Consider the following 24,560-nt stretch of genomic DNA (forward strand, 5'->3'; position numbering starts at 1 on the left):
TGGTTCGCCGAGGTTTTGTGCTATCAGCGGTAAAACTCGCGCATACAGTCCTGCTCTTTGTCATTTTCCGCTTCATGGCCTTTAGTAGGGACATGATTATCGATGGAGTCAATTAAGCCACATAACGAGCTTGAGCCTTTAGATTCGGATCTCTCCAGCGTCGTCAGCAATGATGTATCTGAAGGGTCCCGAGAACCCACCCACCGGCTTAAACTGGTCAACACTGTACAACTACCACCAAGTGAGGATAGTGAATCTTTTGAAGTTGAGTAAGTTCTGGAAAGTTGTATCCTAAGCCCCTGCTGCGCAATCCTTCTGATTACGATAGAATCATCCACGTTATTGGGGTAGACAGAGAGCGGCAGTTGAGACATGATACCATACTCGGTGACACGGCAACGTCGAGAAGAAGGGAATTTGTTTTCCAATGTGATATCCCGAGTTTTCTTCTTGGGGACTTAGTCCTTGATGCGGTCCAGACTCAGGCTGTGCAGTTGCTGGATGACATTGTCTCCTTGAGTGACAGTAATGACAGCGGCAACAAAGTGAGTGTCCTTATATCCCATACAAACTCAAGGCAGTGTGATGGGAAGTGGCTAATAGGTAGAAGACAACCCAACCCGCTCGAATTTTCGTTGCCTATGACCTCGGGGCTTTGGTTGTCAACAAGGTACGTTACGTTTGACTAACTCAACGGCAACTTCGCAAACCAACGAGTACATTCCAGGCAATTGCTATTTTGTCGTTGAGAGAGCAGCAATGGCCCGGAGTCCTTTACAGCGCTGTACAATTTGTATGTGATGCTACCCGGCTTTCGTCCGTTTTTCCTGATTCGTGCGGCAGATATTTTCTCACTGCTTTCTGCGGAGACGGGATTTCCACGAATTCGACGTGAAGGTTTGGAGATACTTAGAGGCAATCAAAAAGGGTGCCCTGTGGACATCGCTTGTAGTTCCTGTCTGCGTCCGAGATTTGACAGATGCCATGGTCGAAACTACAGAATTATTCCTCAGCTCCCGCATCACCTTGCGTACTCGGGTTGTCAGCATTTATGCCAGCGAAATGTCAAAGAATGTTTATGCAGTATGTTTTGCTTTGCTTATAGAGAAAGTAAATGTTTACAGGAGTGTAGGTGTTTGATAACTTCACTTCAACTCTTGGTGTATCCACTGAGATCGCTGTGCCGGAGGATCTCAACGGCGAGAATGAGCCTGCTTATGACCTGGAAAATATGGTGTGCTATCGCAAGCAGAGTGAGTCCCTAACCTTTTGGCCTATACTCTACGTCAGCATTCCCTGACGGTTGCTGATTGCCTGAACAGATTGGATGAGCAACCCAGAATGGCTGGCGCTGCAGCGAATGCTTCTACCGCTGGCACACCCACAACAGCAGTACGTCTCTGGAGAGGTTGAGTCACCCCACGAGGTGTTGCAAAGCAAGCCATATAAAGATTGGATTATCGGACCCAAGTCACCAGTTTTATATATCCAAGGGAAGGATGAGGAGCATTCACGGTCTCTAGCTGAACAGGTCTTTCTCGACTGGAAATCAAAACTCCAGGGTAGAAAGAAGTATCACACTCCGGTGATGTCCTTTTCTTTCTCAGCCGACGATCCTGGGCGTGCCAATATAAACTCCATGATATGCTCCGCCATCCTACAGGTTGACTCTGCATTTCGGAAATCGTCCATGCCGAAGACGAGTGTTCTCCTTGATATGCACAGGTTTCACCGGGGCTGGACGTCTGAGGATCTTCACAATCTTTTCCTAATACTTGTATCCTCAGACCTTGAGAGTGGTGGGCTTTTGGTGTTACATGACGTTGACGAATGCGAACTAGCAGGTCGGAAAATGTTTTGGGACCTCCTTCAGAGCCGTGCGGACCTGTCGGATTCATACATCAAGGTCGTTGTAACATCCCGCCGCAGGCTATCATTGCTGACAGACTCCGACAAATCTAACTTGTGGTACGTGTACAACGAATGCGAAGGCACATCGGAGCAGTTATCGGTAAATCCATCACCTCCATATGTGGCAAGATACATTCCTCGGCTCTGCCCCGGCGGCCACGGCGAATCTCAAATGAGAAAGGCCCTCCAGCCCCTCGAATCCATGGATGGACCCCTCTTAGAGGACATCCTGTGTCTCATACAAAGACACACCCATTGGCCTGTTGACCCATCGTCGCGCGCATGGTCCACTTTCTTAACACTTCTTGGTCTGGTTAAACCGACAAGTACGCCGGCAGCTGTACTAGACGGGATACTTCGATCGATTCCCGATCAGATAGGATTGCGATGGATCCTCCTCTGGCTGATTTATGGCCACCGGCCCTTAAGCAGTATTGAACTCGCCTGCCTCTTGTGCCACTGTAACCGGACCGAATGTGATCAGTCCTTTCCCAGACCTGCTTATGACGAAATTGAAAAGGCCCACCACCTCGTCAAGTCATGGCTACCAGCCTTGGTTCACTTTGGCCCTAACCGAATCTGTGTTCGAAAGCCCGTACGGGATATACTTCTTGATGAGAACCCTGAATATGTGTGGAATGAGATAAAACCAGCTGTAAACCAGACAGCCCTCGACTTTCTTAGCGCCTACCTCGCTGATTCGGAAGTTCAAAATCGGCTGAGTGAGATTTACGATCAGTACTCCTCACTTGGAAATCTTGCAACCGAGCTCATGCCTGCAGTACTGCCCGACGGCGAGGACCTTGTTTATTACGCTACCACGGCATTTCCATATCATCTAGAGAGAAGTCCCCAACCTTGGAAACATCTAGAACAGATATTCAGCTCACCGGAGCAGCGCCTTACGCCTTGGGCAAGGTTGTATTGGGCTATGAGCAACCCGTTTTCACGTCCGTCGGTGGAGAAATTAAGCTCGCCTTTACCTGTTCTTCTTAATACGGGGAGCCTCGATCCAGCTTTTCGCAAGGCGTTGAAAAGTCTTATGAATGCCACGGGCAGTGCAGCAGGGTCATCAGACCCGTCCCTCAACGAGTTCGCCCCTATGAATTCCTTAGTCCGCGCGATGTCGATTAGAGACGAGACTGCTGCTCTGAAGTATATCCAACGTATCGTTACCAGAAAAATTGGCAGCAGCGAAGGTAGTAATGATGCTGTCATTACACCGATACAAGCCGCAGCAGGGGTTGATACTTGGCCGTCCAAAATGTTGTGGAGGGCAACTTGGCTCAACATGGAGCGTCTCGTTGACTTCCTCCTAGAGGCTGGGGTTTCTCCTGATCCGAAAGATGTGGTGTCCAGGCGCTATCCTTCTCCATTATATATGGCCTCAGTTTTTGGCTACACTCGAATTGCAGAATTACTACTCCGAAGCGGGGCTGATGCTGGTGTTTTGATGGAAGACGGTGGTATGCTACTTGCTGCTGCGGACAATGGGCATGCCGACACAGTCCGGGTCCTGGTGACACATAACCGTGGACTCCTGGAGTTGGAACAACCAAATACCCCTCTCTACGAAGCATCCTTATGGGGGAATTGGCTAGCAGCCAAGGCACTTCTCGAATTTGGTGCCCGTCCCAACTATGCTCCTGCTGCGGACGGCTGGGCTCCCATTATCGCCGCAGCTGACTCTGGATACGTCAGGACTCTCCGAGTTTTGCTCGAAAATCATGCAGACCCTAACGTATGTGGCCCTGGTGGGCAGGACACTGCGCTCTGGTGGGCTGCCATGCGCGCTCAGAGTGTAGAAGCTGTTCGTACTCTTCTGGAAAATGGTGCAGACCCCAACCATGATCTTCTCAAGCCCCCTTTGGTGATTGAGCTATGCAGTTCGTCAGAACTCAGTACGGAATATAAGGTCGCTGTCCTGGATGCTCTTATCAACAGCACACCTCCACTGGATGTCGATAAAGTAGACTCGCACGGATCGACAGGCTTAGTTTGGGCCTCCAGCAGCGGGCACACTCTTGTAGTGGATTGGTTGCTGGCGCACAACGCCAATGTGAGCCCCATCAACAACGAGCAGCGCGGCGCGATGCACTACGCTGTTGTGAACGGGCATAAGGAAGTTGTTCGCAGATTGCTCGAGCGGAAGCCCCCACTGGACGTTTTGACTGACACCGGCGAGACCCTCCTCCAGGTATCGGTGCACAATGGCGATGAGTTAGTCCGCATGCTCCTAGACGCTGGTGCGAATCCCGAGCAGGAGAACGGTGAAGGCTTGACCGTGATCAACACGGCGGTCCTACAACAACAGTCCGACGTCGTGCAGCTGCTTATTGATCGAGGTGTAGACATCAACCACCGCGACAATGCAGGTTGGTGTCCTATTCATGACGCTTCAGGCCACCGTCCTAGTACAGAGATAGTCCGGCTGTTTGCCGAAGCTGGTGTGAACCTGGAGGAAACTACTACGGCTGGTCAAGCCCCTCTCCACCTTGCCGCCGGCTTCCCCCAGCCAGAGATAGTAGCATTGCTACTTGAGTATCGCGGGAGGCTGGACATAGAACAACGCAACAAAGACGGAGAAACACCGCTCATTAAGGCCGCCATGGGTGGCGATGTCGAATGCATTCGCCGCCTCCTACGAGCAGGTGCCGACATCAATGCGCAGTGCTCAGTTGGCTGGACACCGTTAATGAGTGCATTGAACTCTGGAAACTCTGACGATGCAGTCAGCTTCCTTCTCTCCCAGCCGGGGATAGATATAACCATTGCCTCTAAGAAACATGGCGCAGCCCTTCACATAGCATGCTCAAATCTTCATCTGGAGGTGGTCAAGAAACTGCTCGATAATGGCGCCGATATCAACCAGCTGCTTCCCGGTATCAGGCCCACTCCTCTAATGGCAGCCTGTATGCCAACCGAGATCCTTGACTCCGAGACTCGGGGCGAATTCCTCGACAAAATTGACCAGCTCGTTCGGACTTTGATAGACCGCGGTGCGGACGTGAAGGCCACCTACAGCACCCCCATATCTACCCTTTTGTGTGCGGCTGCTCAATTCGCGGCCCCAAGCACAATCAACTATCTAGTCGGCAAAGGTCTTTCTCTCAGAGATTCAGGCTGTCTTCGCCGGCTTCCCATCCACTATGCTGCCGTCAATGGCCGCGAAAACTTCGAGGCAGTGTTCCAGAGCGACGGTGATCTCATGTCCACAGACGTTGCAGGGAAAAACGTTCTTCACTGGGCTGCTCAATTTGGCCACGTCCGAACAGTAGAGATGATTCTTGCCCATGCTCATACCCAAGAAGAACGACAAAAGCGCATTAATCATCCTGATATTGACGGGTGGACGGCCCTCTGCTGGGCTCTTCGGCCACACACAGTAGCGAATGCCAAGATATATTCCGAGCCCTATGACCTTACTCAGACAGTTCAGGTATTGATCGAAGGCGGCGCTGATACGTCTATATCCCTCCGCATGGGCAGAGAAGACGAGCTATTTACCGTGTTTGAGCTGGCTAAATTGCATAGTGCATCTGATGAAGTCATTACCCTTCTCAAGGATGCAGAGGCCGCTCGCATTGCTAGCGGTGATGGCACTGGGGAGGATGTCATAACACGATCCGTCCGGCCCTACAAAGAGCAAGGGTACCATTGCGATATTTGCCTCAATGTAAGTACTTTACGATCTCTACGAACGTGTGATAGCTTTCTAGGGCCGACTTTAACCCACTGAACAGACAATATGGGGCCCTGTCTACGAATGCGAGACATGTCTTGACTTCAATGCCTGCAAGAAATGCCACGGGCGGATCAACCTCTACCACGGACACCTGCGCCTGGAGAACGGGGAACCACACGCTTTCAAGCTGATTGTAGAAGCAGATCCGGAAATACTTGATCCGCAGGAGCAAGGATCTGCATCGCCGAGTAACTCGAGGAAGAACTCAGAAGTGGACAATCGGCCAGGGAGTAAAGGGGATGTGGATGGAGATGGCGATGCGATTGTTGTTGATGGTACCATGGAGGCGATTATGAACTTTTCGGTCGACGATGATATAACGGAGATTGGTGCTGATGATGGAGCTTCGATAAGGATGGGGAGGAGTCCTTGATGGTGTCCCCTGTCATTGCGCTTGCTTGCTATGGCACCGGCTGAGGTGTTCAGGGTGCAGATGGCTATAACCAGGCCCGGATCACCTCTAGACGGTATTGAGCCAGGGAAATAAGCAGTCGGCCTGATGTAGCATATCTGCCCTCGTTAGCACTAGAGTAATCCTTTCCGTGTTATTCATCAGTTTTGGAATCCTTGACAGTCAGAGGGGTACTCGGTCAACCCTATCCATACTATCCATGCGCGCAAAACAAACTGTACTGAGGAGCTTCATACACACAAGAGGAAGCTCAATTTGCTCCAATCAAACGGGATTCCCAGGGCAGATCTCTTACTAAACGCAGACTTCTCATTCTAAAGGACCTTTTATCTACTTGACTTCTGACTCTTGGACAAGCCGACTTGGAGGACCTCCTTTTCGAATCTATGTAGGTTCACCTCTGCACCAACTCTATTATCTGTCTCCAGCTCCAGCTCTAGTAGGAATCTAACCAGCGATGGCATTCAATATGAAAATCAATCCCTCAGTAGATGTTACGCCATGCACATTGAGCCCATATTGTTAACTATTGCTAGTGCCCAACCCCGACTACGGGTCTGCTAGGTACCCAGTAGGTGTCACGCTCTTGCCTTGAAAATCTGCATGAAAGAAGTCCGATAATCCTGTCAAAGGTCACAAACCAACTAATCCTTGCGGATATATTCGACCGTGTCCGCAATCGATGGAAATTAGGATGCACTTAATGTGTTACCTCAAGAGCATTTCGCAGAGATAGATAGGGATACTAAGATCTCGCGGAGGACTCCAAAAGCCTAGGATGCCCTTAAAATGCTGACCCCATTATTATTTTTTGTTATTAGTGCTGAGAACGTGTACTGGGCAAGGGATACTGATTGAGAAGCGAGCGGATGGGCTACGGCTCGTCTGAATGCAGAAGAACCTGAAAGAGGTGAATCTACGGCTGCTTGCTATGCTACTACTGGGCAATACATCAATAATCCGATGCTAATCTGTTGTTTATAGGTTGACCTACACAATTCAAATTTTTTGCGCAAGCTATTCTGAACCGCACGAAAAGGGTACCTTTCTCATCGAGCTGTCTGATTCAGTAATAGTAGCAAGAGTAGCAGAACTATATAACCGTCAGCCTTACAGAGGAAGCCCGGCACCGGGATGTGTAGACCTGTATGTATATTTACGATAAACACTGCAGGTGCATCTATTCCTCTGCGGGGACGGAATGAGAGTTAGGGTTCTCTACCCCGGTAACCCTTCAGATGACGGGACGCAGGAATGTACCAAGACGCAGGATTAGACCAAGTCAAGGAAGCCAACAATTCAAGCGAGTCAAGCGAGTCAAGCTGTCTCCTAATCAGTTTAACGTGGCTAAGGGGCTCGTGGCTAAAGGCCGGCGGCATTGGCTATATAGTGTCGCTATTTGCAGTGCATTGCTTCCACCCATGGAGGACCCCGAGGCCGCACTTTTAAAGTCCCTAGATTTCTGCCTAGGACCCACTACAATTCCTTCATAGTTTTAGAGAAACCAACAGGCAGTATGGCTTAAACGCCGATCTATCGGCGATAGCGGTCTCACACCATCACGCACCATGATTGCCGTAGATGTCGCCAGCGGATCCCAGTCCTAGACGAGGAGACCCGCCAATGAGAGGTTAACTAAAGCTTGACCTCGGAATGAAGCTTATCGATTGCATATTGTATCTAATACCTAGTCTCCAATGGAATAGCCCTGTAGTATTGGACGCGTATATCTCCGCGGAGGGGTTCTCCTAATCGCTAGTCTTTTGCTGCTACAGTATACACGAAGGGAACGTACTGGCATCACGATACTGACGGCTGAGGATCTAGATGGCTTAACCATTTTTTTCTAGATTAGATACTTTGTCAACCCCACTCTGGCACGCCTGGATGCACGTCGGGGCGACTACTGGGCATCATCTCATTTACGTGCACAGGCACGACATGGCTCGCTGGACCGAACTATATAGTGAGCGGTGTTCCAACGAGTCGCCCATCTCTTCTCCCGCAATCTTTATCCCAAGCACACAGGTGCAATGGCTGTAGACGAAAAGAAGACTCCCCCGATCTCCACCGGCGAGGTAGAGGCCGACTCTCGCGGCGTCAGCGAGACCGATGACTCGGATAGGGAGCAGAGCCGGTCTGGTTTCAAGAAGGGCACGTTCAATGCGACAGAGGATCCGCATTTCTACAAACCTATTGACACCTACGAGGGACTTCACCGCTGGGATCCGGACTTCGAGTGGACGGAGGAGGAGGAAAGGAGGATTGTGCGTAAGGTGAGTCCACAGCCCCCTATAGCCGTTAAAGACGATATCAACATCATAAAATCACTGGAAAAAAAAAAGGGTTGGGGGGGCGGCTAATAGAGACCAGATCGACGCGCGAGTTTGCACCTTTGCCTGCGTCACCTTCTTTGCTCTGCAGCTCGACCGGGGCAACATTGGCAATGCCCTGGCCGACACTCTCCTACAAGATCTCCATATGACAACCAACGACTACAACACTGGACAGACCATCTTCCTCTGCTGTTTTCTCTTCGCCGAGCTGCCTTCGCAGCTGATCTCCAAGAGACTTGGGCCCGACCGCTGGATCCCCATTCAGATGGTCGCGTGGAGTCTCGTCGCGGCGTGCCAGGCCTTCCTCAAGACCCGGTCCGGCTACTTAGGGCTTCGCGCCCTCCTGGGCCTGCTAGAAGGCGGCTTCATACCTGACACAATCCTCTTTCTCTCCTTCTTCTACAAGTCCAGCGAGCTGCCTAAGCGTCTGACCTGTTTCTGGGTTTCGTACACCGTCACCACCATCATCGGCGCGTTTCTCGCCTTCGGCCTCCTGCACATCAAGGACTCTAACGGCGGCGGCTCGTGGCGGTACCTCTTCGCGTACGAGGGCCTCCTCACCGGAGTCATTGGCATTATAGCGGCCTTCTGGATGCCGGCCTCTCCGACGCAGACCAAGGGCGGGTTTCGTGGGAAGGACGGCTGGTTCACCGAGCACGAGGAGAAGATCATGGTCAACCGGGTGATCCGCGATGACCCCAGCAAAGGCAGTATGCACAATCGGCAGGCCGTGACGCCCAGGCTCCTCTGGGACTCGCTCAAGGACTACCACATGTGGCCGATCTACATCCTCGGTTTCGTGTGGATGATCCCCTACACACCTGAGGCCAACTATCTCACTCTGCAGCTCCGCTCGCAGGGCTTCACCACTTTCCAGACGAACCTGCTCACGATCCCTGCTGCCGTTGTCAGCATCACCACAATGATCACCACAACCTGGCTAGCTGAGCGCACAAACCAGCGCCTGCTCTTCGGCGCCGCCATCGAAGTATGGTATTTTGTTCTGCTGATCGCATTGCAGACCCTGCCAGAGAAGAGCATGCCGTGGCCGCGATTCGCGATCCTCACCCTGATCGTCGGCGGACCGAGCCTGCACCCTGTGTTGGTGGCTCTGACTTCGAGAAATGCCGGCTCTGTGCGCACGCGCACTGTGGCATCCGCACTATATAACATGAGTGTGCAGGTCAGCAGTATTGCGGCAGCAAATGTATTGCACCCAATACACTCCTTTATTCACACCAGATCGCAGTTTGCTGAACAATGCGGCAGGTATACCGGACCGAAGATCAGCCGTACTACAGGAAGGGCAATAAAGTGCTCATCGCGGTGGCAGTGGTCAGTATCTTCTTGTTCATCTCGGCCAAAGTCTACTACGTCTGGAGAAACAGGTATGGCAATTCATGGATCTGACCCCTAGCCCTATGTATACTGACAGGAGCAGGCAAAATAAGGCCAAATGGGATGCCCTAAGCAGCGAGCAGAGAGAGGCCTATCTACGCGAGAATCCGGTCATGACGAACAAACGGTGAGCCCTGAGTCTCCTTGCTTCCAGTCTAATTCTCTGCGACGGCTTGACCAGTGCTGATGTGTGGAATAGGATCGATTTCACGTTTGCCTCCTAGTGTTTTGTCTACCTTTCTGTGACTGCCGGTCGGGTGAAGGAAGCTCAGTGGGCTCGATTCGAGTCTGGATCTATGCGTTGAGAGTAGGCAGGAAATTAGTATGACTGAACAGGTGTAGACTTAGAGTAATAAAGTCATCTAATGCAATGGCCCTGTGACTGCTCACTATAATCCTGATAAATGAGTCTCCCCAACCCAGTCCCCCCAGTTCAATCCTAAATGCAGACCAAAGGTCCATTTGCGATTGCGTCAAAGCCGCCTAGATGAGGTTATAGTCTAGGCATGCCTGATAAGCCTAGTATGCATAGGGAGGACCTTGGAGTAGCTGTACATACTAAAGCAGCTGCAGAAATCACGACAGCCGCAGACTATACTGTACCAGTGCTTTGACAATCTGTAACCTTTTCTAATTTAGCCCATTGCCTGCCAGAACGAAAACTGTTGTGCGGCCTTTCTCGAGTCCACAGTGAACTTCGCCTATTGCGCCATCACCGACTCCAACCATGCCATTTACACATTATCTCTTGCGCGCACACACGAACACACAATACCTGACTCGCGATTGCGAGCCTTAAATATCCTACGTCTCCAACAATACCCTCAAGCCTTTTCAACCGAAGATTGAGGAATAATGGCCCCCCGCTACAATTCCGTCGCCGTTATCGGCACCGGTCCCTCGGGCCTCTCAACACTGAAAGCCCTCGTTGACGAAGGAACCTTCAGCAGAATTCGCGTCTTCGAGCGCCGCGATCGAGTCGGGGGCCTCTGGCACTACGATCTCATCCCAGATGTCTTCCCTACACCGGGCGCACCGCATATCCGCAACGAGATCCCGGCCAGCTTGCCCGCATTCACAGACCCCGTGGCGGAGGATACGACGGCGCGCACGGGGATCCACGACCAGCTCGACAGCAATGTCGGCTCAGGGATAATGAGCTTTACGCATACACCATTTCCAGAGGCGAATTCCGCGGTTTCGGTTCGACAGTTGGGAAGGGGGAATCCGAGTCGGCCGTTCCGGGTTGTGAGCGGGTACCTGGAGGACCTTGCACGGCCGTATCTGGACCTTATCTCGTTTAACACGACCGTGGAGCGGGTCGAAAAGGTCGATAATCGGAAGAAGTGGAGGATCACGGCTAGGCAGTCTGGCCACTTTCAGCGAAACAAGCCGGCCGAGTACTGGTGGCAGGAGGAGTTTGACGCTGTCGTCGTCGCATCGGGACACTACAATGTACCTCTCATCCCGGAAATTGATAGGCTGGCGGAGGCCTTAAAGACCCTCCCCGGGCACTTTGAACACTCAAAGAGCTTCCGGTCCGCGAACGACTATGTAAACAAGAGGGTCGTTCTTGTGGGCGGGAATATCTCGAGTGCGGACCTCATTGCGGACTTGCACGCGGTCGTCAGGGGAAACCTCTACCTCTCACAGCGAGGGAGTAACGAGGCGTTAGCGAACGTCTTCTCCCTGCCAGGCGTCGAGATTAGACCGACGATCGGCCGTGTGGATGCTGGGAAGGCCGGTCTCACCGTCACCTTCACTGACGGCTCGACGGTGGCAGACGTGGACAAGCTCATCTTCGCAACAGGCTACCGTCTCGTTTACCCTTTTCTCGTGCCCGACCCCGTCACCCCGAGTAATCGTGTGGCGGGCTTCTACCAGCATATCTTCAAGATTGGGGATCCCAGCCTTGCAATGGTCGGGCAGGTCCGTGGTGCTCTGAGCTTCCGGGTCTACGAGTACCAAGCCATCGCCGTGGCGCGGTACTTTGCGAACCATAACGCGAAGCCCCTTCCGAGCCCGGCGGAGCAGGATAAGTGGGAAGTCGAACGGCTCAAGTATAAGGGTCCGACGGCCTTGTTCCACGAGATCAAGCCGGACTTCAAGGAGTACTTCGAGTATCTAAGGGAGTTCGCAGGCCCGCCTGCCCCAGGGACCAACGGGTATGAGCTGCCCGTGTTTGGTGAGGACTGGCCGAACTTGGGGTTCGCGATCCTGCAACTGAAGGATAAGTACTGGCAAAGTATCAAGGCTGCTTCGCAGAATGGGAAGGAGAAGGTCCAGGCGAAACTGTGAAGTAGATGGCTTATGTTCCAGTGTATTGAAAAACATACATAATCAGTCTTTGCGCCACATCTATTGTCATTTCAAGACTTGTTCTGCTAGCTCTACAGGAAGGCTGTCCAGGCCACAGGCTACTTCCCTGTCCTAAGAACTAGACAGTAACCCAGTATGATGCTGTGTAGGGAGGCCATGGGTAGAGTAAGCCAACTGCCTGTCTTGGCTGCGAATAAAAAACATGCTGAAAAGATCATTGTACTCTATCCCTTTGCTACCAAAGACCTCTAGCCCTAGACGCCAAGTCAACCGTTGTCCAGACCACCTAGTATATTACCGCGCACTGAACAACAGCAAGACCTGGAAATAGTAAAGTAAGACTCTGCAGTGTCTGTTTGTATGAAGTCACAATCCAACAGTGGAGATTTTAGGGCAGATTGGACACTGTCGCCCCTTTCCTGGGCCCTAACCCTGGGGCACCCTTCATACCACCAAAGTCCCGGCGTCGAGGCCGGAAGTCTACAGAGACCTAAGGCTAAAATAAATCTTTTGAAGACTTTCGAAAGTGATAAGGCATCTGGGTGTGATACCAGTATACGTAGGAACTTTAACTACTCGACTAGATGGAGATGCCTGTCCATTTGAGGTAGATGACCCCCTCTTTCCAACCTGAAGTTGATCCGGTTGGCTGCCCCATACCTGAACCATAAACTTGAGACATGCCTGAAATGCTGGCAAAGGAAGCCAACGGTATGCGATTCTACCTGTGGCCGGGGCTCACGTAATCAGGCGGACGCCCTTCCTTCTATTCCTTATGTACATTTTCGGCCTTTAAGCACCAGGGCTCTTATTATCGCCGATTATTCGGACTGTACTATCTCCTTTATATCTTCTTTCTCATCTTTCGTGGTTTGGTGGCTTGTCTGAGTATAACCCCGGCCTATAAGATGGACGGATGTCAGTCGGCTGAGCATTAAACATCATGTTGCAAGATGTCGTCAGTGAGGGGTATACACCACCCTCTCAGACTAGATGTATATCTGATAAGAAGAATGATACTGTATGAAGACAAACTTACTTCAAGCTATGTGTGATTCTTGGAAATTATGGTGCAATGGGCTAGGTTTGGAGAGGTGGATGGCATATAAACCACGATCTTTCTCGAAACAACAGGACAACTCATCCACAGCCATAAAGCCTTTGATAACAAGTACGAGCACAAGAACCTGACCATGGCTCCATCTATCAAAGTCGCCTCTTCGACCCCTGCCCCTGCCCCGGTTGAGGCGAAAGGCGAGTCTCAGAAAGCCACTGCATCGGGCTACATCCGTGAACCACTCAAATACAGCGGCTCACTCGACGAGTATAAAAGTTTCGATGTCACGCCCATCATTGGACGCGAGTTTCCTGATCTGCAGCTGACTGATATCCTCCACGATGACCAAAAGCTCCGCGACCTGGGCATCACCGGTAGGCTGCGCTGTTGCCTTCAGATCTACAGAGCGCAGAACTAACAAAGCCTGTTGCAGTCTCTCGCCGCGGCGTCGTCTTCTTCCGCAACCAGAGTATCAACTCGGACGCGCAGAAGGTGCTGGGCCAGAAACTTGGTGAGCTGACGGGGAAGCCTGCCACATCCAAGGTCAGTTCTGCCTAGGGTCGCCCCGAAGAAGCCCTAAACTGATATTGACATGATAGCTCCACCGACACGCTGTCAACAACGCTGGCAGAAAGTTGACAGTGAACGAGCACGGCAAACTCGACGACGAAATCTCCGTCATCTCCTCTGAGACAAACCGCAAGTACTACGGCGACCGCTTCGCCAACAATGCCCGCCACCTTGCTAGCGAGGGATGGCATGCTGAGTATGTGGCGACCTTCCTATTCCTAGATGCTAGAATATGTCTAACTAGAGTAGCATCACCTTCGAACGAGTCCCCTCGGACTACGCCATTCTCAAAATCACCCACTCCCCCGAAGATCAGACCGGCGGTGATACGCTTTGGGCGTCGGGGTATGAAGTCTATGACAGACTCTCGCCGCCCATTCAGGCCCTGGCAGATACACTGATGGCTGTTCACCACCAGGTATAGCCCTGCTCCACCTCTATCATCGTATCCACTTTGGATGTTCACTGCGTTAGCCGTCCTTTAACAACATTGCCAAAGAACACGGCATCGAACTCATTCAAGGAGACCGGGGTGCGCCGGAGAACACCGGATACGATTTTAAAGCTAGCCAGTACGTTCCCCTCTCATGCACATCCCTTTTGTTATGTTTCTGACTGCTGGAACCGGCATGGCTGACATTATAGCCCCCTCGTTCGCACGAACCCGGTCACTGGTTGGAAGAGCCTCTTCGGTGCTGCCGGGCAGGTCGACAACGGTTGGATCGAGGGCGTGACGAAGCGCGAGAGTGAGGTCTTGAAGAAATATTGTACGCTCAATGATCGCCCGTGAAGTGTGATTGACCATGCAATCTAATCACTATGCCAGTTCGCCAACTCATCGCCGAGAACCATGATCTCCAGGTCCGGTTCAAATGGAGCACGAATGATCTTGCTATTTGGGATAAGTAAGCATGTCTATGTCATGGCATTGCATGCGCTGAGAGGGTGATATGCTAATGATACATCATCTAGCCGGTATGTCTTCCATACTGCGACAAAGTAAGTAGTTCCCAAACAGGATGCATTGGCTCTGTATGGGTCGCTAACGAACTACAGCGACTACGATGGAAAGCGACAAGGCAACAGGGTCGTCTCACTGGGCGAGATTCCGTACTTTGACCCTGCATCCAAGTCAAGACGTGAGGCATTGGCGGCTGAAGCATAGATTCATTTGATTCATTCTGCTTTAACGGATCCAAGACGAGATGTTTTTGGACCAGACGCTGGCTTGTTCGATGCACTATACTGTTCTTCTTTGGCCTCTTATTTAGTCTGCAACAATCAAGCAGACAATCAGAATGTTAAGTCCTCAGTAACCAATTGGGAAATGAAATCATGAATGAACTTTCGTCTAAGCAAAGGATATGTGATAGCAACAGGTTCCGTTCACGACCTCTTATTTTTGGTAACATTTCGCCTGCTACGGTGTACAGCATTATAAACGCTTATTCTTCGGTATCAACAATAACACATAGCCCTACCTGCTCCTTATATTATTCCTATGCTGAGCTTCATCTCTTCGTAATCATAATACTTTGGACACTTCTCGCAGCCCCAAGGGCTTCCTCATGCCCACCAAGCTGGTGTTCGAATCCCCACTGTGCTTGCGCCGCCCGTCCTGTTTGTCATCATCACGGCCCTCCCAGGAAGAATAGTATATGTTTGTCTCGAAGGGCTAACTGTTTTACTTGAATTAACCCAGTGGCCCTGTGGAAGCTACTTGGCTGCCGGCAGAGTTCCGTTCGCTGAGGAGCAGACAGCCACGCACATTCGTCCCACGAGTCGTCCAGCCGCTCAAGCGCAAGAAGGCCGAACTTGGTGAAGATCAGGCTCAGGGCAGGCCCTTGGTCTTCATGTTCGCTTTCTGCGTGGACTAAGACAGCAGAATTGGAATCTCTCCATAGTAGCGCTGGAACCAGCAGGCAATCTTGAAGCACAAAATTCCAGATTAAAACATGGACCAAGAAAGAAATCCATTAGCAAAGGACATGGTACCTGTACTTATTCCACTAGAGAAAAGGTGCATTCTTTCACAAAACCAAGACCAGGGAATGGTACAAGTGTAGGGCATATAATTTGACCTGACGAAGCGGATGCTGCCGCCACGGTATGGCAGCGCTGAGAGACTGAAGACTAGCTAAGATATCAAACATCAAACAGCTGAGATCAGGGCTGTGCCCAGAACCGATGAATTCCTCCCTCTCCCTTTCCAACCACCGGATCCCATTCCGGCGTCGGCAAATTCCAAACCTCTTCAAACCTCCCTACATGGTCCCCGCCGACGGCCCAAGTCCACTCGACACCCCGAGGATAAGCCCCCATCATCACAAACCCAGTCAGCTTCCCCTGTCTTTCCAATTCAATCACCTTCTCTTTGGGATCATCCGAATCGATCGCATGCGCCGTCTCCCCTGTCAGCACCACCGCATCGGGCTGCTCACTGTCCGTATCAAAACTCTTATGGGCCACGCCCGCTGGTACCAGAAAGATATCCCCGGCCTCAACTTCGGTCTCTACTCCGCCCGTTTCGTGCGCCTCCCCGAATGTATGCTTCCTCCAATTCGCTGGATCTCCGAAATCAGCTTCACCCCATCTGATTCTTCCTCGCCCCGACAGCACGACCATGACCTCGTGGGTGGTCGGGTGGTAGTGGGAAGTCTGTTGGCGGCCGTAGCGGACCACCCACTTGGGATCCCAGTGGTTTGCTGCGAAGGTGTCGTAGGCGTGGGCGAGGTCGACTCTGCCATGACGTAAGAAGCAATGTTTGTAGACGAGGAGCGGCTTGGGGGAGTTGGGCACAAGGGCTGTCGGAGCGATAGTATATGTTTCTATCTCGAGAGCGCTTTTCATTGTGAGGAGGTCTGAAGTATGATGGCTTGAGTTTAATGATTCTTGATAACGGTGACTGGAAAGCAAGTTTGCAGAAAGGACCGTTCTAGGTTCGGATGGTTCCATTGCGGATCTCCAACTCGTGCGGGGTCATGACTCACGCAGTCATGAAGTCTGAAAGCATCCTTTTATTGGCTATTTGGAAATGCAATATGAGGCGGGAAGATGGGATCGGACAGGAAATCGAGATAGGGCTAGGGCTAGGGCATGGCATGGGCATGGGTAAAGGCTCCCACTCATCTACTGGTCTATCGTAAGCATGGTGTTAGTGATTTCCCCTGGCAAATCTATCCTTGTCTATAGTTCAAGTGTCCAATCTGAACGAGTTGGTCTTCTTCAGCGGGTGACGCTGGGTCTGGAAATAAAGTTGAAGCAGATCGGTTGTATGGAATCATAGTAGAAGGCTGCCTTGGATGGCCATAAAGACCGCCGCCAACGGGGAAAAGCATTTTAATATCCTAGGCTTATTTAGGCTTAGGCAGTCAAATACGGCTAATAAAGCAATCCATAGTTCTCAAAGCCCAATTGAAGTTACTTATATCACCCCAAATATACCATGCAAGGTAAGTACGGCCTCACCATAGGTACACTTTCCTCGCGCATCTGAAGATCATTGCCTGTAGACGGAGCTCGGCCTTCTCAGCCGGGCCGAGAGATATTGAGGGGGGGGGGGGGTTCGGTTCGTGGCATTCTGGATACTCTCGGGGCTTTTCAACGCCAAACGGTTCGCTTAAAGGAGGCCTTTGCATCGAATATCAGGGATTGCCAAGAGATATCTCTGATCCTAGCCGTCCGACTCCGGACTTTTTCTTGGGTATCTTATGGTTTGGTTTCCCAAGCGGCCTCAAATATATGTGCTCGTTATTGAGGGTTGCATTGTCCTCTGTACTTGTGTCCCGGTGGCAATTTGTAGTTGGTCATCGTCAAACCCTGTAGGAGTCGCCGTGAGCCATGGCTTCCGTTGTGAGACGCTAAATAGTCATCATTGCTGGTTCCTTGCAATATTGGCCGCAATAAATTGCCTATTACGATGGTCTGACTCACGACTAGGACCCTAACTTACGAGATACACAGGAAAAGAGAAGGGAGAAGCCAGGATGGAGGTAACCTGCGTGAGATACAGGGAAACATGGCTTCCCTGCTGCCTTGCCTTATATTCAGTGGAAATTATCAAATCCACTGCCAGCAATGCAAAGCCTGAACAAGTGGATCGGCTATGATAGTCATATAGCCCATACGTTCACAGCAGATTCCCTGAACGAGAGGAATATCATGGATTTCAAGAAGCTCATAAACTACTTTGTCATTTATACAGTTCTCCAGAATGCGCCTGCACCGCAGGTGGGTGTTCCCTAATTTTATGAAACGATAGTCTTCCTGGAACCCATCACTAAAAGAAGGATCATTACTCGCTATGCTATACGACGTCGCCAGCCGTAGCCCGACACTAAGAGGACAAAAACGAGGACACGACAAAGACAATGGGAATCAAATAAGACGAGCATCGTCACCGTGGGAGATTCAAGGCCCATACCTCTGCCCTTTCCTTTTACTTCAGGAACTACACCGCCCATGTCGGACTCAGGATTAACACGGCCAAGATTAACCGTCATAGCCACTTAGAATCGAGCTATCACGATGGTATCCGGCAATAATCTATAAGTAGTCTGGCTTTACCAACAGTTAATCAAACTATAACACTTTTCAAGTCGACTTTGTGTAGATCTAAACTTAGTCTTTAAGTCTCATTTACAGGCAAGGATAAAACGCGCAATAAAACGCGCATCGTCCGCTTCTTATCATACACGTATATGAATACTCAATCTATATTCTCCTTTCCACTCACTCCTACTTATAAACAAATTCGCACCACACTGACACCGACAGCCACGGCATCACCGAGAGCCTGTGCATGCGCGGAGGGCCAATTGCGTCAAGAAAAGCTTGTACCAAGCCTAGCTGCTGCTCTGGAATCTGCGGCCAAGGTATTTATGGTTAATACTGGATATTCCTGCTGCCGCCATGCATGGAGAACTTAGATATCTTGAAAGATGTGAATGGAAGTCCTAGAGGTTCAGGTAAGCTCGGCCTTGGTCTTTCTCTCATTCATTGCCTGTTTTCCACCCGATCTCCTCGGTCGTCTTTAAGATGCGTGAGAATGGCTTTGCATTGCCCCTGTACCATGCCTTTCCTAGCTCTCGGAGCTTTTCTGGGTATGGGGATAGAGTTATGGCTCGACTTTTGTAGTGCCCCATGCCTCTTGACACAAGGGTAAATTAGAGTATTGTATCACTCTTATCACATACATGATGCAAAGTAGATATGAGGCCGAGCGTTTTGTCTCTTAGCATATACGGTATTGCGACTCTTTCGAAGGAGAATATAGGCATTGAGGGTAACCCTACCAGAGCTATCCCACGCCGTCTATGGACCGATCCGAGCATGCTTTTAAAGATTCTAGGGCTTTGGCTAGTGCAGAAGGTGTCTCATTTGGGTAGTGTTTTATTTGCTTATAAATTTATCCTGATTCAGGTTATTGTATGGATTTATTTTTATCTTTGATTTTTAATTTTCTGGATTTCTATTTTTTTTTCTTTGTCAAGTTCTTGACCAGCCCTACGGCAAGCAAATGCCCAGTATATCGGCACTCGATCTGTGTCTATCGCCGACAGTGATAGTTACCTAGGCCTAGGTAAAGATGCAGTGCAAAACATGATATGGAATGGCCGTATAATCGCAACGTTCAAAAATGATGCTACAGCCACGGACAGCACGCAATACCAATGACCTTCTCAGGGAAAACATTACCGCATTCATGGGGTAAATGGTGTCAGACCTTGCCTGGTCAAACTACCACTGAAGCAAGCAGACAAGCGAGCAAGCAAGCACGCAATCGCCGAAGCCCGATCGCATCGTTGTATACTTCTCTTATCGCCGAAAGTACCACTACCTCCATACGTACGCGATTGAGAGTACAGATGGTGCAAGAAGGGATGCGGGGAGACGTGCATATATATGCTGTAGAGTCTCTCTCTGGTGAGACCAACCGGTCTTTCACAAAACAGAGACTGACCAAGAGAGAAATGGCACCCTCCATTGCTGAAGAGCAACCACATAAGGCCGACCTCGTCGTGCCTGTCAAGGCTCCTCCTGCTACCACCGAGAAGCCCAAGATTCGCCGTATCATCGATGAAGAAGGAGAAACTACCACGGCCAGCGTACGTTTCTATCTTTCTCTTCTTTCTCTAGGGTAGCTCTGACTTTTCCAGTATCCCCACTACCTCCCGGTCTGGGACCACAGCGAGAAATACCCACCCTTGGAGCCCTTCACACATAGCGAGCCCGGCTTGCGCGCAGACCCGTCCTTCCCAGACCTGCTGAAACCGGGCACGAAGATCCAGAAACTGACTCCTACAATTGGCTCTGAAGTCACGGGCGTGCAACTGTCCTCCCTTTCGGCTGCCGGAAAGGACCAGCTTGCGCTGCTCGTGGCGCAACGCAAAGTCGTGGCCTTTCGAGACCAGGATTTCGCCGACCTGCCTATCGCGGATGCCCTCAAGTTCGGCTCGCACTTTGGCCGCCACCATATCCACCCGACTTCCGGTCAGCCTGAGGGGTACCCCGAGATCCATCTGGTGCACCGACACAGCAGCAAGGGCGAGCTGGACGCGTTCTTCGCCGACAGGAACAGTACGGTTGCATGGCACTCGGATGTCACGTACGAAGCGCAGCCGCCCGGCACCACCTTCCTCTATATCCTCGATACCCCCGAGGTAGGCGGGGACACAGCGTTCATCGACCAGGTAGAAGCGTATCGGCGACTCTCCCCAGCCATCAAAGAAAGACTGCATGGGCTCAAGGCCGTGCACAGCGGGTTGGAGCAGGCGGAGTTCAGCAGACAGCGTGGCGGTGTCGTCAGACGGGATCCTGTGAAGAATGAGCATCCGATCGTGCGAACGCACCCGGTGACGGGGGAGAAAGCATTGTTCGTTAATGGGGGATGTAAGTCACCTTAACCAGCTTGATTTGTTGGTTATATGTTTCAAAAGGAGCTGGCTGACGGATGTGCAGTTACTCGGAGCATTGTCGGCCTGAAGAAGGAAGAGAGCGATGCGCTGCTGGGCTTCCTGCTGAACCACGTTGGCCGGGGTATCGACTATCAGGCCCGGATTAAGTGGGCGCCAAGGACGGTCGTTGTTTGGGATGTAAGTATCCATTCAAAATCCTCTCCCTGAAGATCGGATGCTGACGAGGGAAGAACCGCGTCACGGCACACTCTGCGATTGTCGACTGGGCGACGGGAGAGCGTCGTCATCTGGCGCGTATTACACCCCAGGCTGAGAGGCCATACGAGACCCCATATGTTCCGGAGTAGATGGGCTTGATGTATTAGTGGCAGTAGTAGGTTCTCTCTAATTATACGCTTTTGGCTCTCAGAACGACTTTGATTCTTACACTCGTTGCCTTTGCCTTTAAGGCCTGAACGTACTTCTACATCGCGGAATATCAGACAGATAATAGAATAGGCTAGCTGGGTACCCCTGAGCCGTGCTAACAGCACTCATATCTGCATAAGACGCGGCCAAGGAGGATCCAAGGAGAGCTGTAAAGGAGCTGTAAAGGAGCTGTGAAGGAGCTGTGAAGAGAGCTGCAAAGACTCAATAACAGGAAATCACTATGAATACGGATCCTATCACTCCTCAAACATTTGTTTATACGGGTGGTAACATGTATAGCATTCTGCCCACCACTGGAGTAAGCAGATAGCGAACGATGTTGACTCCTTGATTTGATTTTCCCAACTTCTCAAGCATAGTCAGCAAAAGAGCTGGGCGAGACTCTTTTGGCAGTGATAGGCTCGTGGCGTGGCTTCGTCGTTAAGAGTGTACGGCGGATCATCGGCCAAGGTCTGCCTGAGAATAATGGCTTGATCTTTGGCTGCAAAATTCGGTCCAAACTGGTACTCTGCAGTCAGAGTCCTATATGGGTGAGTACGTTGAACTATGGGTCTTCTGTCTACATCGTAGCATGGTTCGAGTTGCCGCTTGTCAGGGTACATATGTACATGATCTTCTAGCTAGATCGATAACCTTCTCTCTCTGTTTTAGTGCTCCCCCTCCGCCGCTTTTTGGTCACTGAGTGTAGGGTAAGCCACGCTAAGTGCCCTGAGCAGGTAGCCTCACTGCACTCCAACCGATAATTACCCCTTTGCCAGTTTCTCTACTTGCAGTTCACTTTTACCCGCCATATCTTCAAAGCCCGGCACTGCTATCGGGAAAAAGGCAAGCTACTATTTCCTCCAATGGTTATAGCCGTTCTCCCTAGTGAGAATCTGCTGTAGTTGCTGCACTGGAGATCAGCTCACCAAGACTTCAAAAACCCATCAAATTCGACACAACATCGACGGCATCGAGGAACGTCATTAACAAAGGTCAAATTATCAAGGAAGGGCCTGAATACTCTCCGAGTATCACGTTCGTGGAATAGCATGTCATTGTCTCGGCCTTCCTACAAACGGTCAAGCGCGCAGGACTGAGTGTCTGACAATGAAAAGACTATCGTATTTTGCGGTGGATCGATGAGGATAAAGTTGGAGAATTCGAATTTTATTAATTGTTTGTGTCACAAACACACCGAATGATGTGAATAGCGCATCTGATGAAGTATCGTAAAGCGTATATTCTGATTCGAAGAGACTCGGTCATATACAGAACCCATCCAACCGCATATCACCACATTCGCTCCCACGTCCGGCGTATAATATTCATCTGGGCCATGTCTGCCTTGTGTTTCTCGTCCCAGGTACCATCTTCCCACACGCGACACTCCTCGTCGATCTCTGCCTTGCCCGTGTAGATATCCGCCGTAGCAGGATCAACCCACTTGGTGCGTTTCAACACCTTCCAGAACACAAACATGACGACAAAAAACGCCAGTCCAAAGTACGAGGTGACGAAACCCTGGGCATTAAATGGCTTGAACACAGCATACCCGTTAAAGAGCGCCGTCGTGAAGCCGAGAATCACCGCCAAGATCGCCATGTATGGCTGCAACGGTGAGATCCAGGGCAGGTAGCTCTTGCGATCGATACCCTGGGCACGCAGGGCGCGGTACCAGCCGAGGAAGGTACAGGCCATGCTGGTGTAGGTGAGGACCAGCCCGATAGTGGTCAAGTCGACAAACCAGTAGAAGACGCTGATGGAGGCGTTGTCGGCGACCAGGAAGGTGACGCACGACAGCAGCGTGACCACGATCACACAGTAAACGGGGACACCGTCCTTGGTGCATTTGGTCAGGAACTTGGGCGCCTGGCCATCGCGCGCGAGCGAATACAGCGTGCGGCTGGAGCTGTACAGGTAGGCGTTTCCGCAGGACCACCCTGAGAGTAGGATCAGCACGTTGATGAGATCGGGCAGGCCGGTGATGCCCAGGTTCTCGATACCGATCACCCACGGCGAAGCGGCAGACCCGGACGCGCCCGCGTCGATCGCGGACATGAGTCGCGAATCGTGGGAGTCACAGATGATGCCGACGCCGAGCACGCCGACGACATAGAAACCGACGATGCGCCAGAAGGTCATTTTCACGACGCGCGGGATGGTGCGGCGCGGGTGCTGGATCTCTCCAGCAGCGAGCGCGGGCAAGTCTGGCCCAGCGATGGTGAAGGCCGCGTAGACCATGACCGAGAAAAAGCCTAGGAAGCGCCCGGTGGCGCCATCGGTGTAGTATTCGTACATGAGGCCGTCGGTCCAGTGGCGGAAGCCGTAGACATCGCGTTTAGGGTTGCCGCCGACCATGGTGATGAAGGTGAGGAAGATGAGGCCGAGGAGGAGCAGGATTTTGGTCGAGGCCATAATGAATTCGGCTTCGCCGTAGTATTTGACGGCGACGAGGTTGAGCGCTAGGCAGATGACCATGGCCATGGCCACCCAGGCCGCTGGGTTGACGTCGATCTGCCAGTAGTCCATGATGAAGGCGACGGCGGAGTATTCGGTGCAGACGAGCATCAGCCCGGCGTAGAAGTAGACCCATCCCCTAGATGGATGTTATCAGAGCGTGTTCCTTGGAACTGGAAAGCAGAGGGACCTACATGGCGAATCCAAACGCCGGGTCGACGTATCGCGCCGCCAGCTCAAAGATCGACCCTCGGATGGGCAGGTAGGCGCACATTTCGCCTACGCTGAGGTTGATGGGAAGAATGAACGCGATCCCCCAGACTAGATATCCCAGCAACAGCGAGAGGGGACCTGCATCGCGAAGATACGCGCCGATTCCCACAAACAAGCCCGTCCCAATGGAGCCACCGATGGCCATCAACTGCACATGGCGCGACGAAAGACCGCGCTTGGTCTGGGGAAACGGAACGATGCTGCCGGCGTCTGTATCCTGGCGATCATCGAGGACTGCTTTCTTCTCCATGGCGAGTATATGCCCGTGGACAGAGAACTATGCACAATGAATGAGGGCGCCACTATGCGACAGCGCCGCACCGGCTGGGCGACGGCTGCAGTTATACTCCGCCGCACCTCGCGATATAAAGTTACCGTCCGCCATCGGCGAACCATATCCCTGCCGATAACAAGCGCGATAAGGGGTGCCCAGGACTGGGGAAGAGACCACACGATACCGCAGCCCAAGCCCAGACCGATGTTCAGCCGGGGATCTAAGCTTGTTCCAGGCGATAAGAGCGGAGAAGCAGCACGGCCAACGGCGCTGTTCCGAGCGTCAGGCCCAAAGGGGGAAGAGGTCGCGACGGGCGAAATGCCAAGTGATAAGCACGATGGTTGGAGATGGTCATCGAGTGATACGATGCATCATGAGAGTGGAACAGATTATCGGGATGGATTCAAACAGTGAAGAACATCCAGCTTACTCCGGTATACAGAGGATGCCTTTAGGGTTACATGATAAGCGCAATTCAGT

The 24,560-nt window shown here is 51.5% G+C and overlaps 7 protein-coding genes across 7 annotated transcripts; 5 read left to right on the plus strand and 2 right to left on the minus strand.

Annotated features, from left to right (window-relative positions):
• Window positions 1-102: 102 nt before the first annotated feature.
• On the plus strand, window positions 103-6,029 carry BDW70DRAFT_160588 (ankyrin repeat-containing domain protein; the record flags this gene model as incomplete). Its single annotated transcript, XM_073740868.1, has 8 exons — window positions 103-269; window positions 329-545; window positions 611-670; window positions 728-793; window positions 844-1,083; window positions 1,133-1,253; window positions 1,323-5,587; window positions 5,655-6,029. The coding sequence occupies 8 exons, from the start codon at window positions 103-105 to the stop codon at window positions 6,027-6,029; spliced, it is 5,511 nt and encodes a 1,836-aa protein (XP_073595472.1).
• A 2,072-nt stretch (window positions 6,030-8,101) lies between these two features.
• BDW70DRAFT_150778 (major facilitator superfamily domain-containing protein) lies at window positions 8,102-9,933 on the plus strand (the record flags this gene model as incomplete). The annotated part of the gene is made up of 4 exons (XM_073739208.1): window positions 8,102-8,344; window positions 8,442-9,611; window positions 9,674-9,792; window positions 9,840-9,933. 4 exons carry the CDS (start codon window positions 8,102-8,104, stop codon window positions 9,931-9,933), a joined length of 1,626 nt encoding a protein of 541 aa, XP_073595473.1.
• Window positions 9,934-10,619: 686 nt separating this feature from the next.
• On the plus strand, window positions 10,620-12,100 carry BDW70DRAFT_168534 (uncharacterized protein; the record flags this gene model as incomplete). The annotated part of the gene is made up of 1 exon (XM_073742490.1): window positions 10,620-12,100. The coding sequence occupies exon 1, from the start codon at window positions 10,658-10,660 to the stop codon at window positions 12,098-12,100; it is 1,443 nt and encodes a 480-aa protein (XP_073595474.1). The 5' UTR covers window positions 10,620-10,657.
• A 1,214-nt stretch (window positions 12,101-13,314) lies between these two features.
• On the plus strand, window positions 13,315-14,913 carry BDW70DRAFT_168536 (TauD/TfdA dioxygenase family protein; the record flags this gene model as incomplete). The annotated part of the gene is made up of 9 exons (XM_073742491.1): window positions 13,315-13,552; window positions 13,612-13,721; window positions 13,778-13,944; window positions 13,998-14,166; window positions 14,223-14,320; window positions 14,394-14,515; window positions 14,575-14,653; window positions 14,721-14,747; window positions 14,805-14,913. 9 exons carry the CDS (start codon window positions 13,315-13,317, stop codon window positions 14,911-14,913), a joined length of 1,119 nt encoding a protein of 372 aa, XP_073595475.1.
• Window positions 14,914-15,827: 914 nt separating this feature from the next.
• Window positions 15,828-16,615, minus strand: BDW70DRAFT_137516 (cupin domain-containing protein). Its single transcript, XM_073737053.1, has one exon. It carries the CDS (start codon window positions 16,596-16,598, stop codon window positions 15,915-15,917), a length of 684 nt encoding a protein of 227 aa, XP_073595476.1. The 5' UTR covers window positions 16,599-16,615; the 3' UTR covers window positions 15,828-15,914.
• Window positions 16,616-19,720: 3,105 nt separating this feature from the next.
• BDW70DRAFT_168537 (TauD/TfdA dioxygenase family protein) lies at window positions 19,721-21,012 on the plus strand (the record flags this gene model as incomplete). Its single annotated transcript, XM_073742492.1, has 4 exons — window positions 19,721-19,855; window positions 19,907-20,639; window positions 20,709-20,842; window positions 20,896-21,012. The coding sequence occupies 4 exons, from the start codon at window positions 19,721-19,723 to the stop codon at window positions 21,010-21,012; spliced, it is 1,119 nt and encodes a 372-aa protein (XP_073595477.1).
• A 715-nt stretch (window positions 21,013-21,727) lies between these two features.
• On the minus strand, window positions 21,728-24,082 carry BDW70DRAFT_168540 (putative proline permease). The gene is made up of 2 exons (XM_073742493.1): window positions 23,728-24,082; window positions 21,728-23,672 (listed from the first exon to the last, which is right to left on the minus strand). Exons 1-2 carry the CDS (start codon window positions 24,054-24,056, stop codon window positions 22,367-22,369), a joined length of 1,635 nt encoding a protein of 544 aa, XP_073595478.1. The 5' UTR covers window positions 24,057-24,082; the 3' UTR covers window positions 21,728-22,366.
• Between the last annotated feature and the right edge of the window lie 478 nt (window positions 24,083-24,560).

Source organism: Aspergillus foveolatus (assembly GCF_047715535.1).
Source record: "Aspergillus foveolatus strain CBS 279.81 unplaced genomic scaffold BDW70scaffold_28, whole genome shotgun sequence".
NCBI lineage: Eukaryota > Fungi > Ascomycota > Eurotiomycetes > Eurotiales > Aspergillaceae > Aspergillus > Aspergillus foveolatus.

Excerpts from the sequence above, each read along its gene's own strand:
- BDW70DRAFT_137516 (XM_073737053.1), bottom strand. The coding sequence starts at position 16,598 with ATGAAAAGCGCTCTCGAGATAGAAACATATACTATCGCTCCGACAGCC.
- BDW70DRAFT_168540 (XM_073742493.1), bottom strand. The coding sequence starts at position 24,056 with ATGGAGAAGAAAGCAGTCCTCGATGATCGCCAGGATACAGACGCCGGC. Across the intron at positions 23,673-23,727 it reads CCGGCGTTTGGATTCGCCAT|GGGATGGGTCTACTTCTACG; the intron begins GTAGGTCCCTCT and ends ACATCCATCTAG.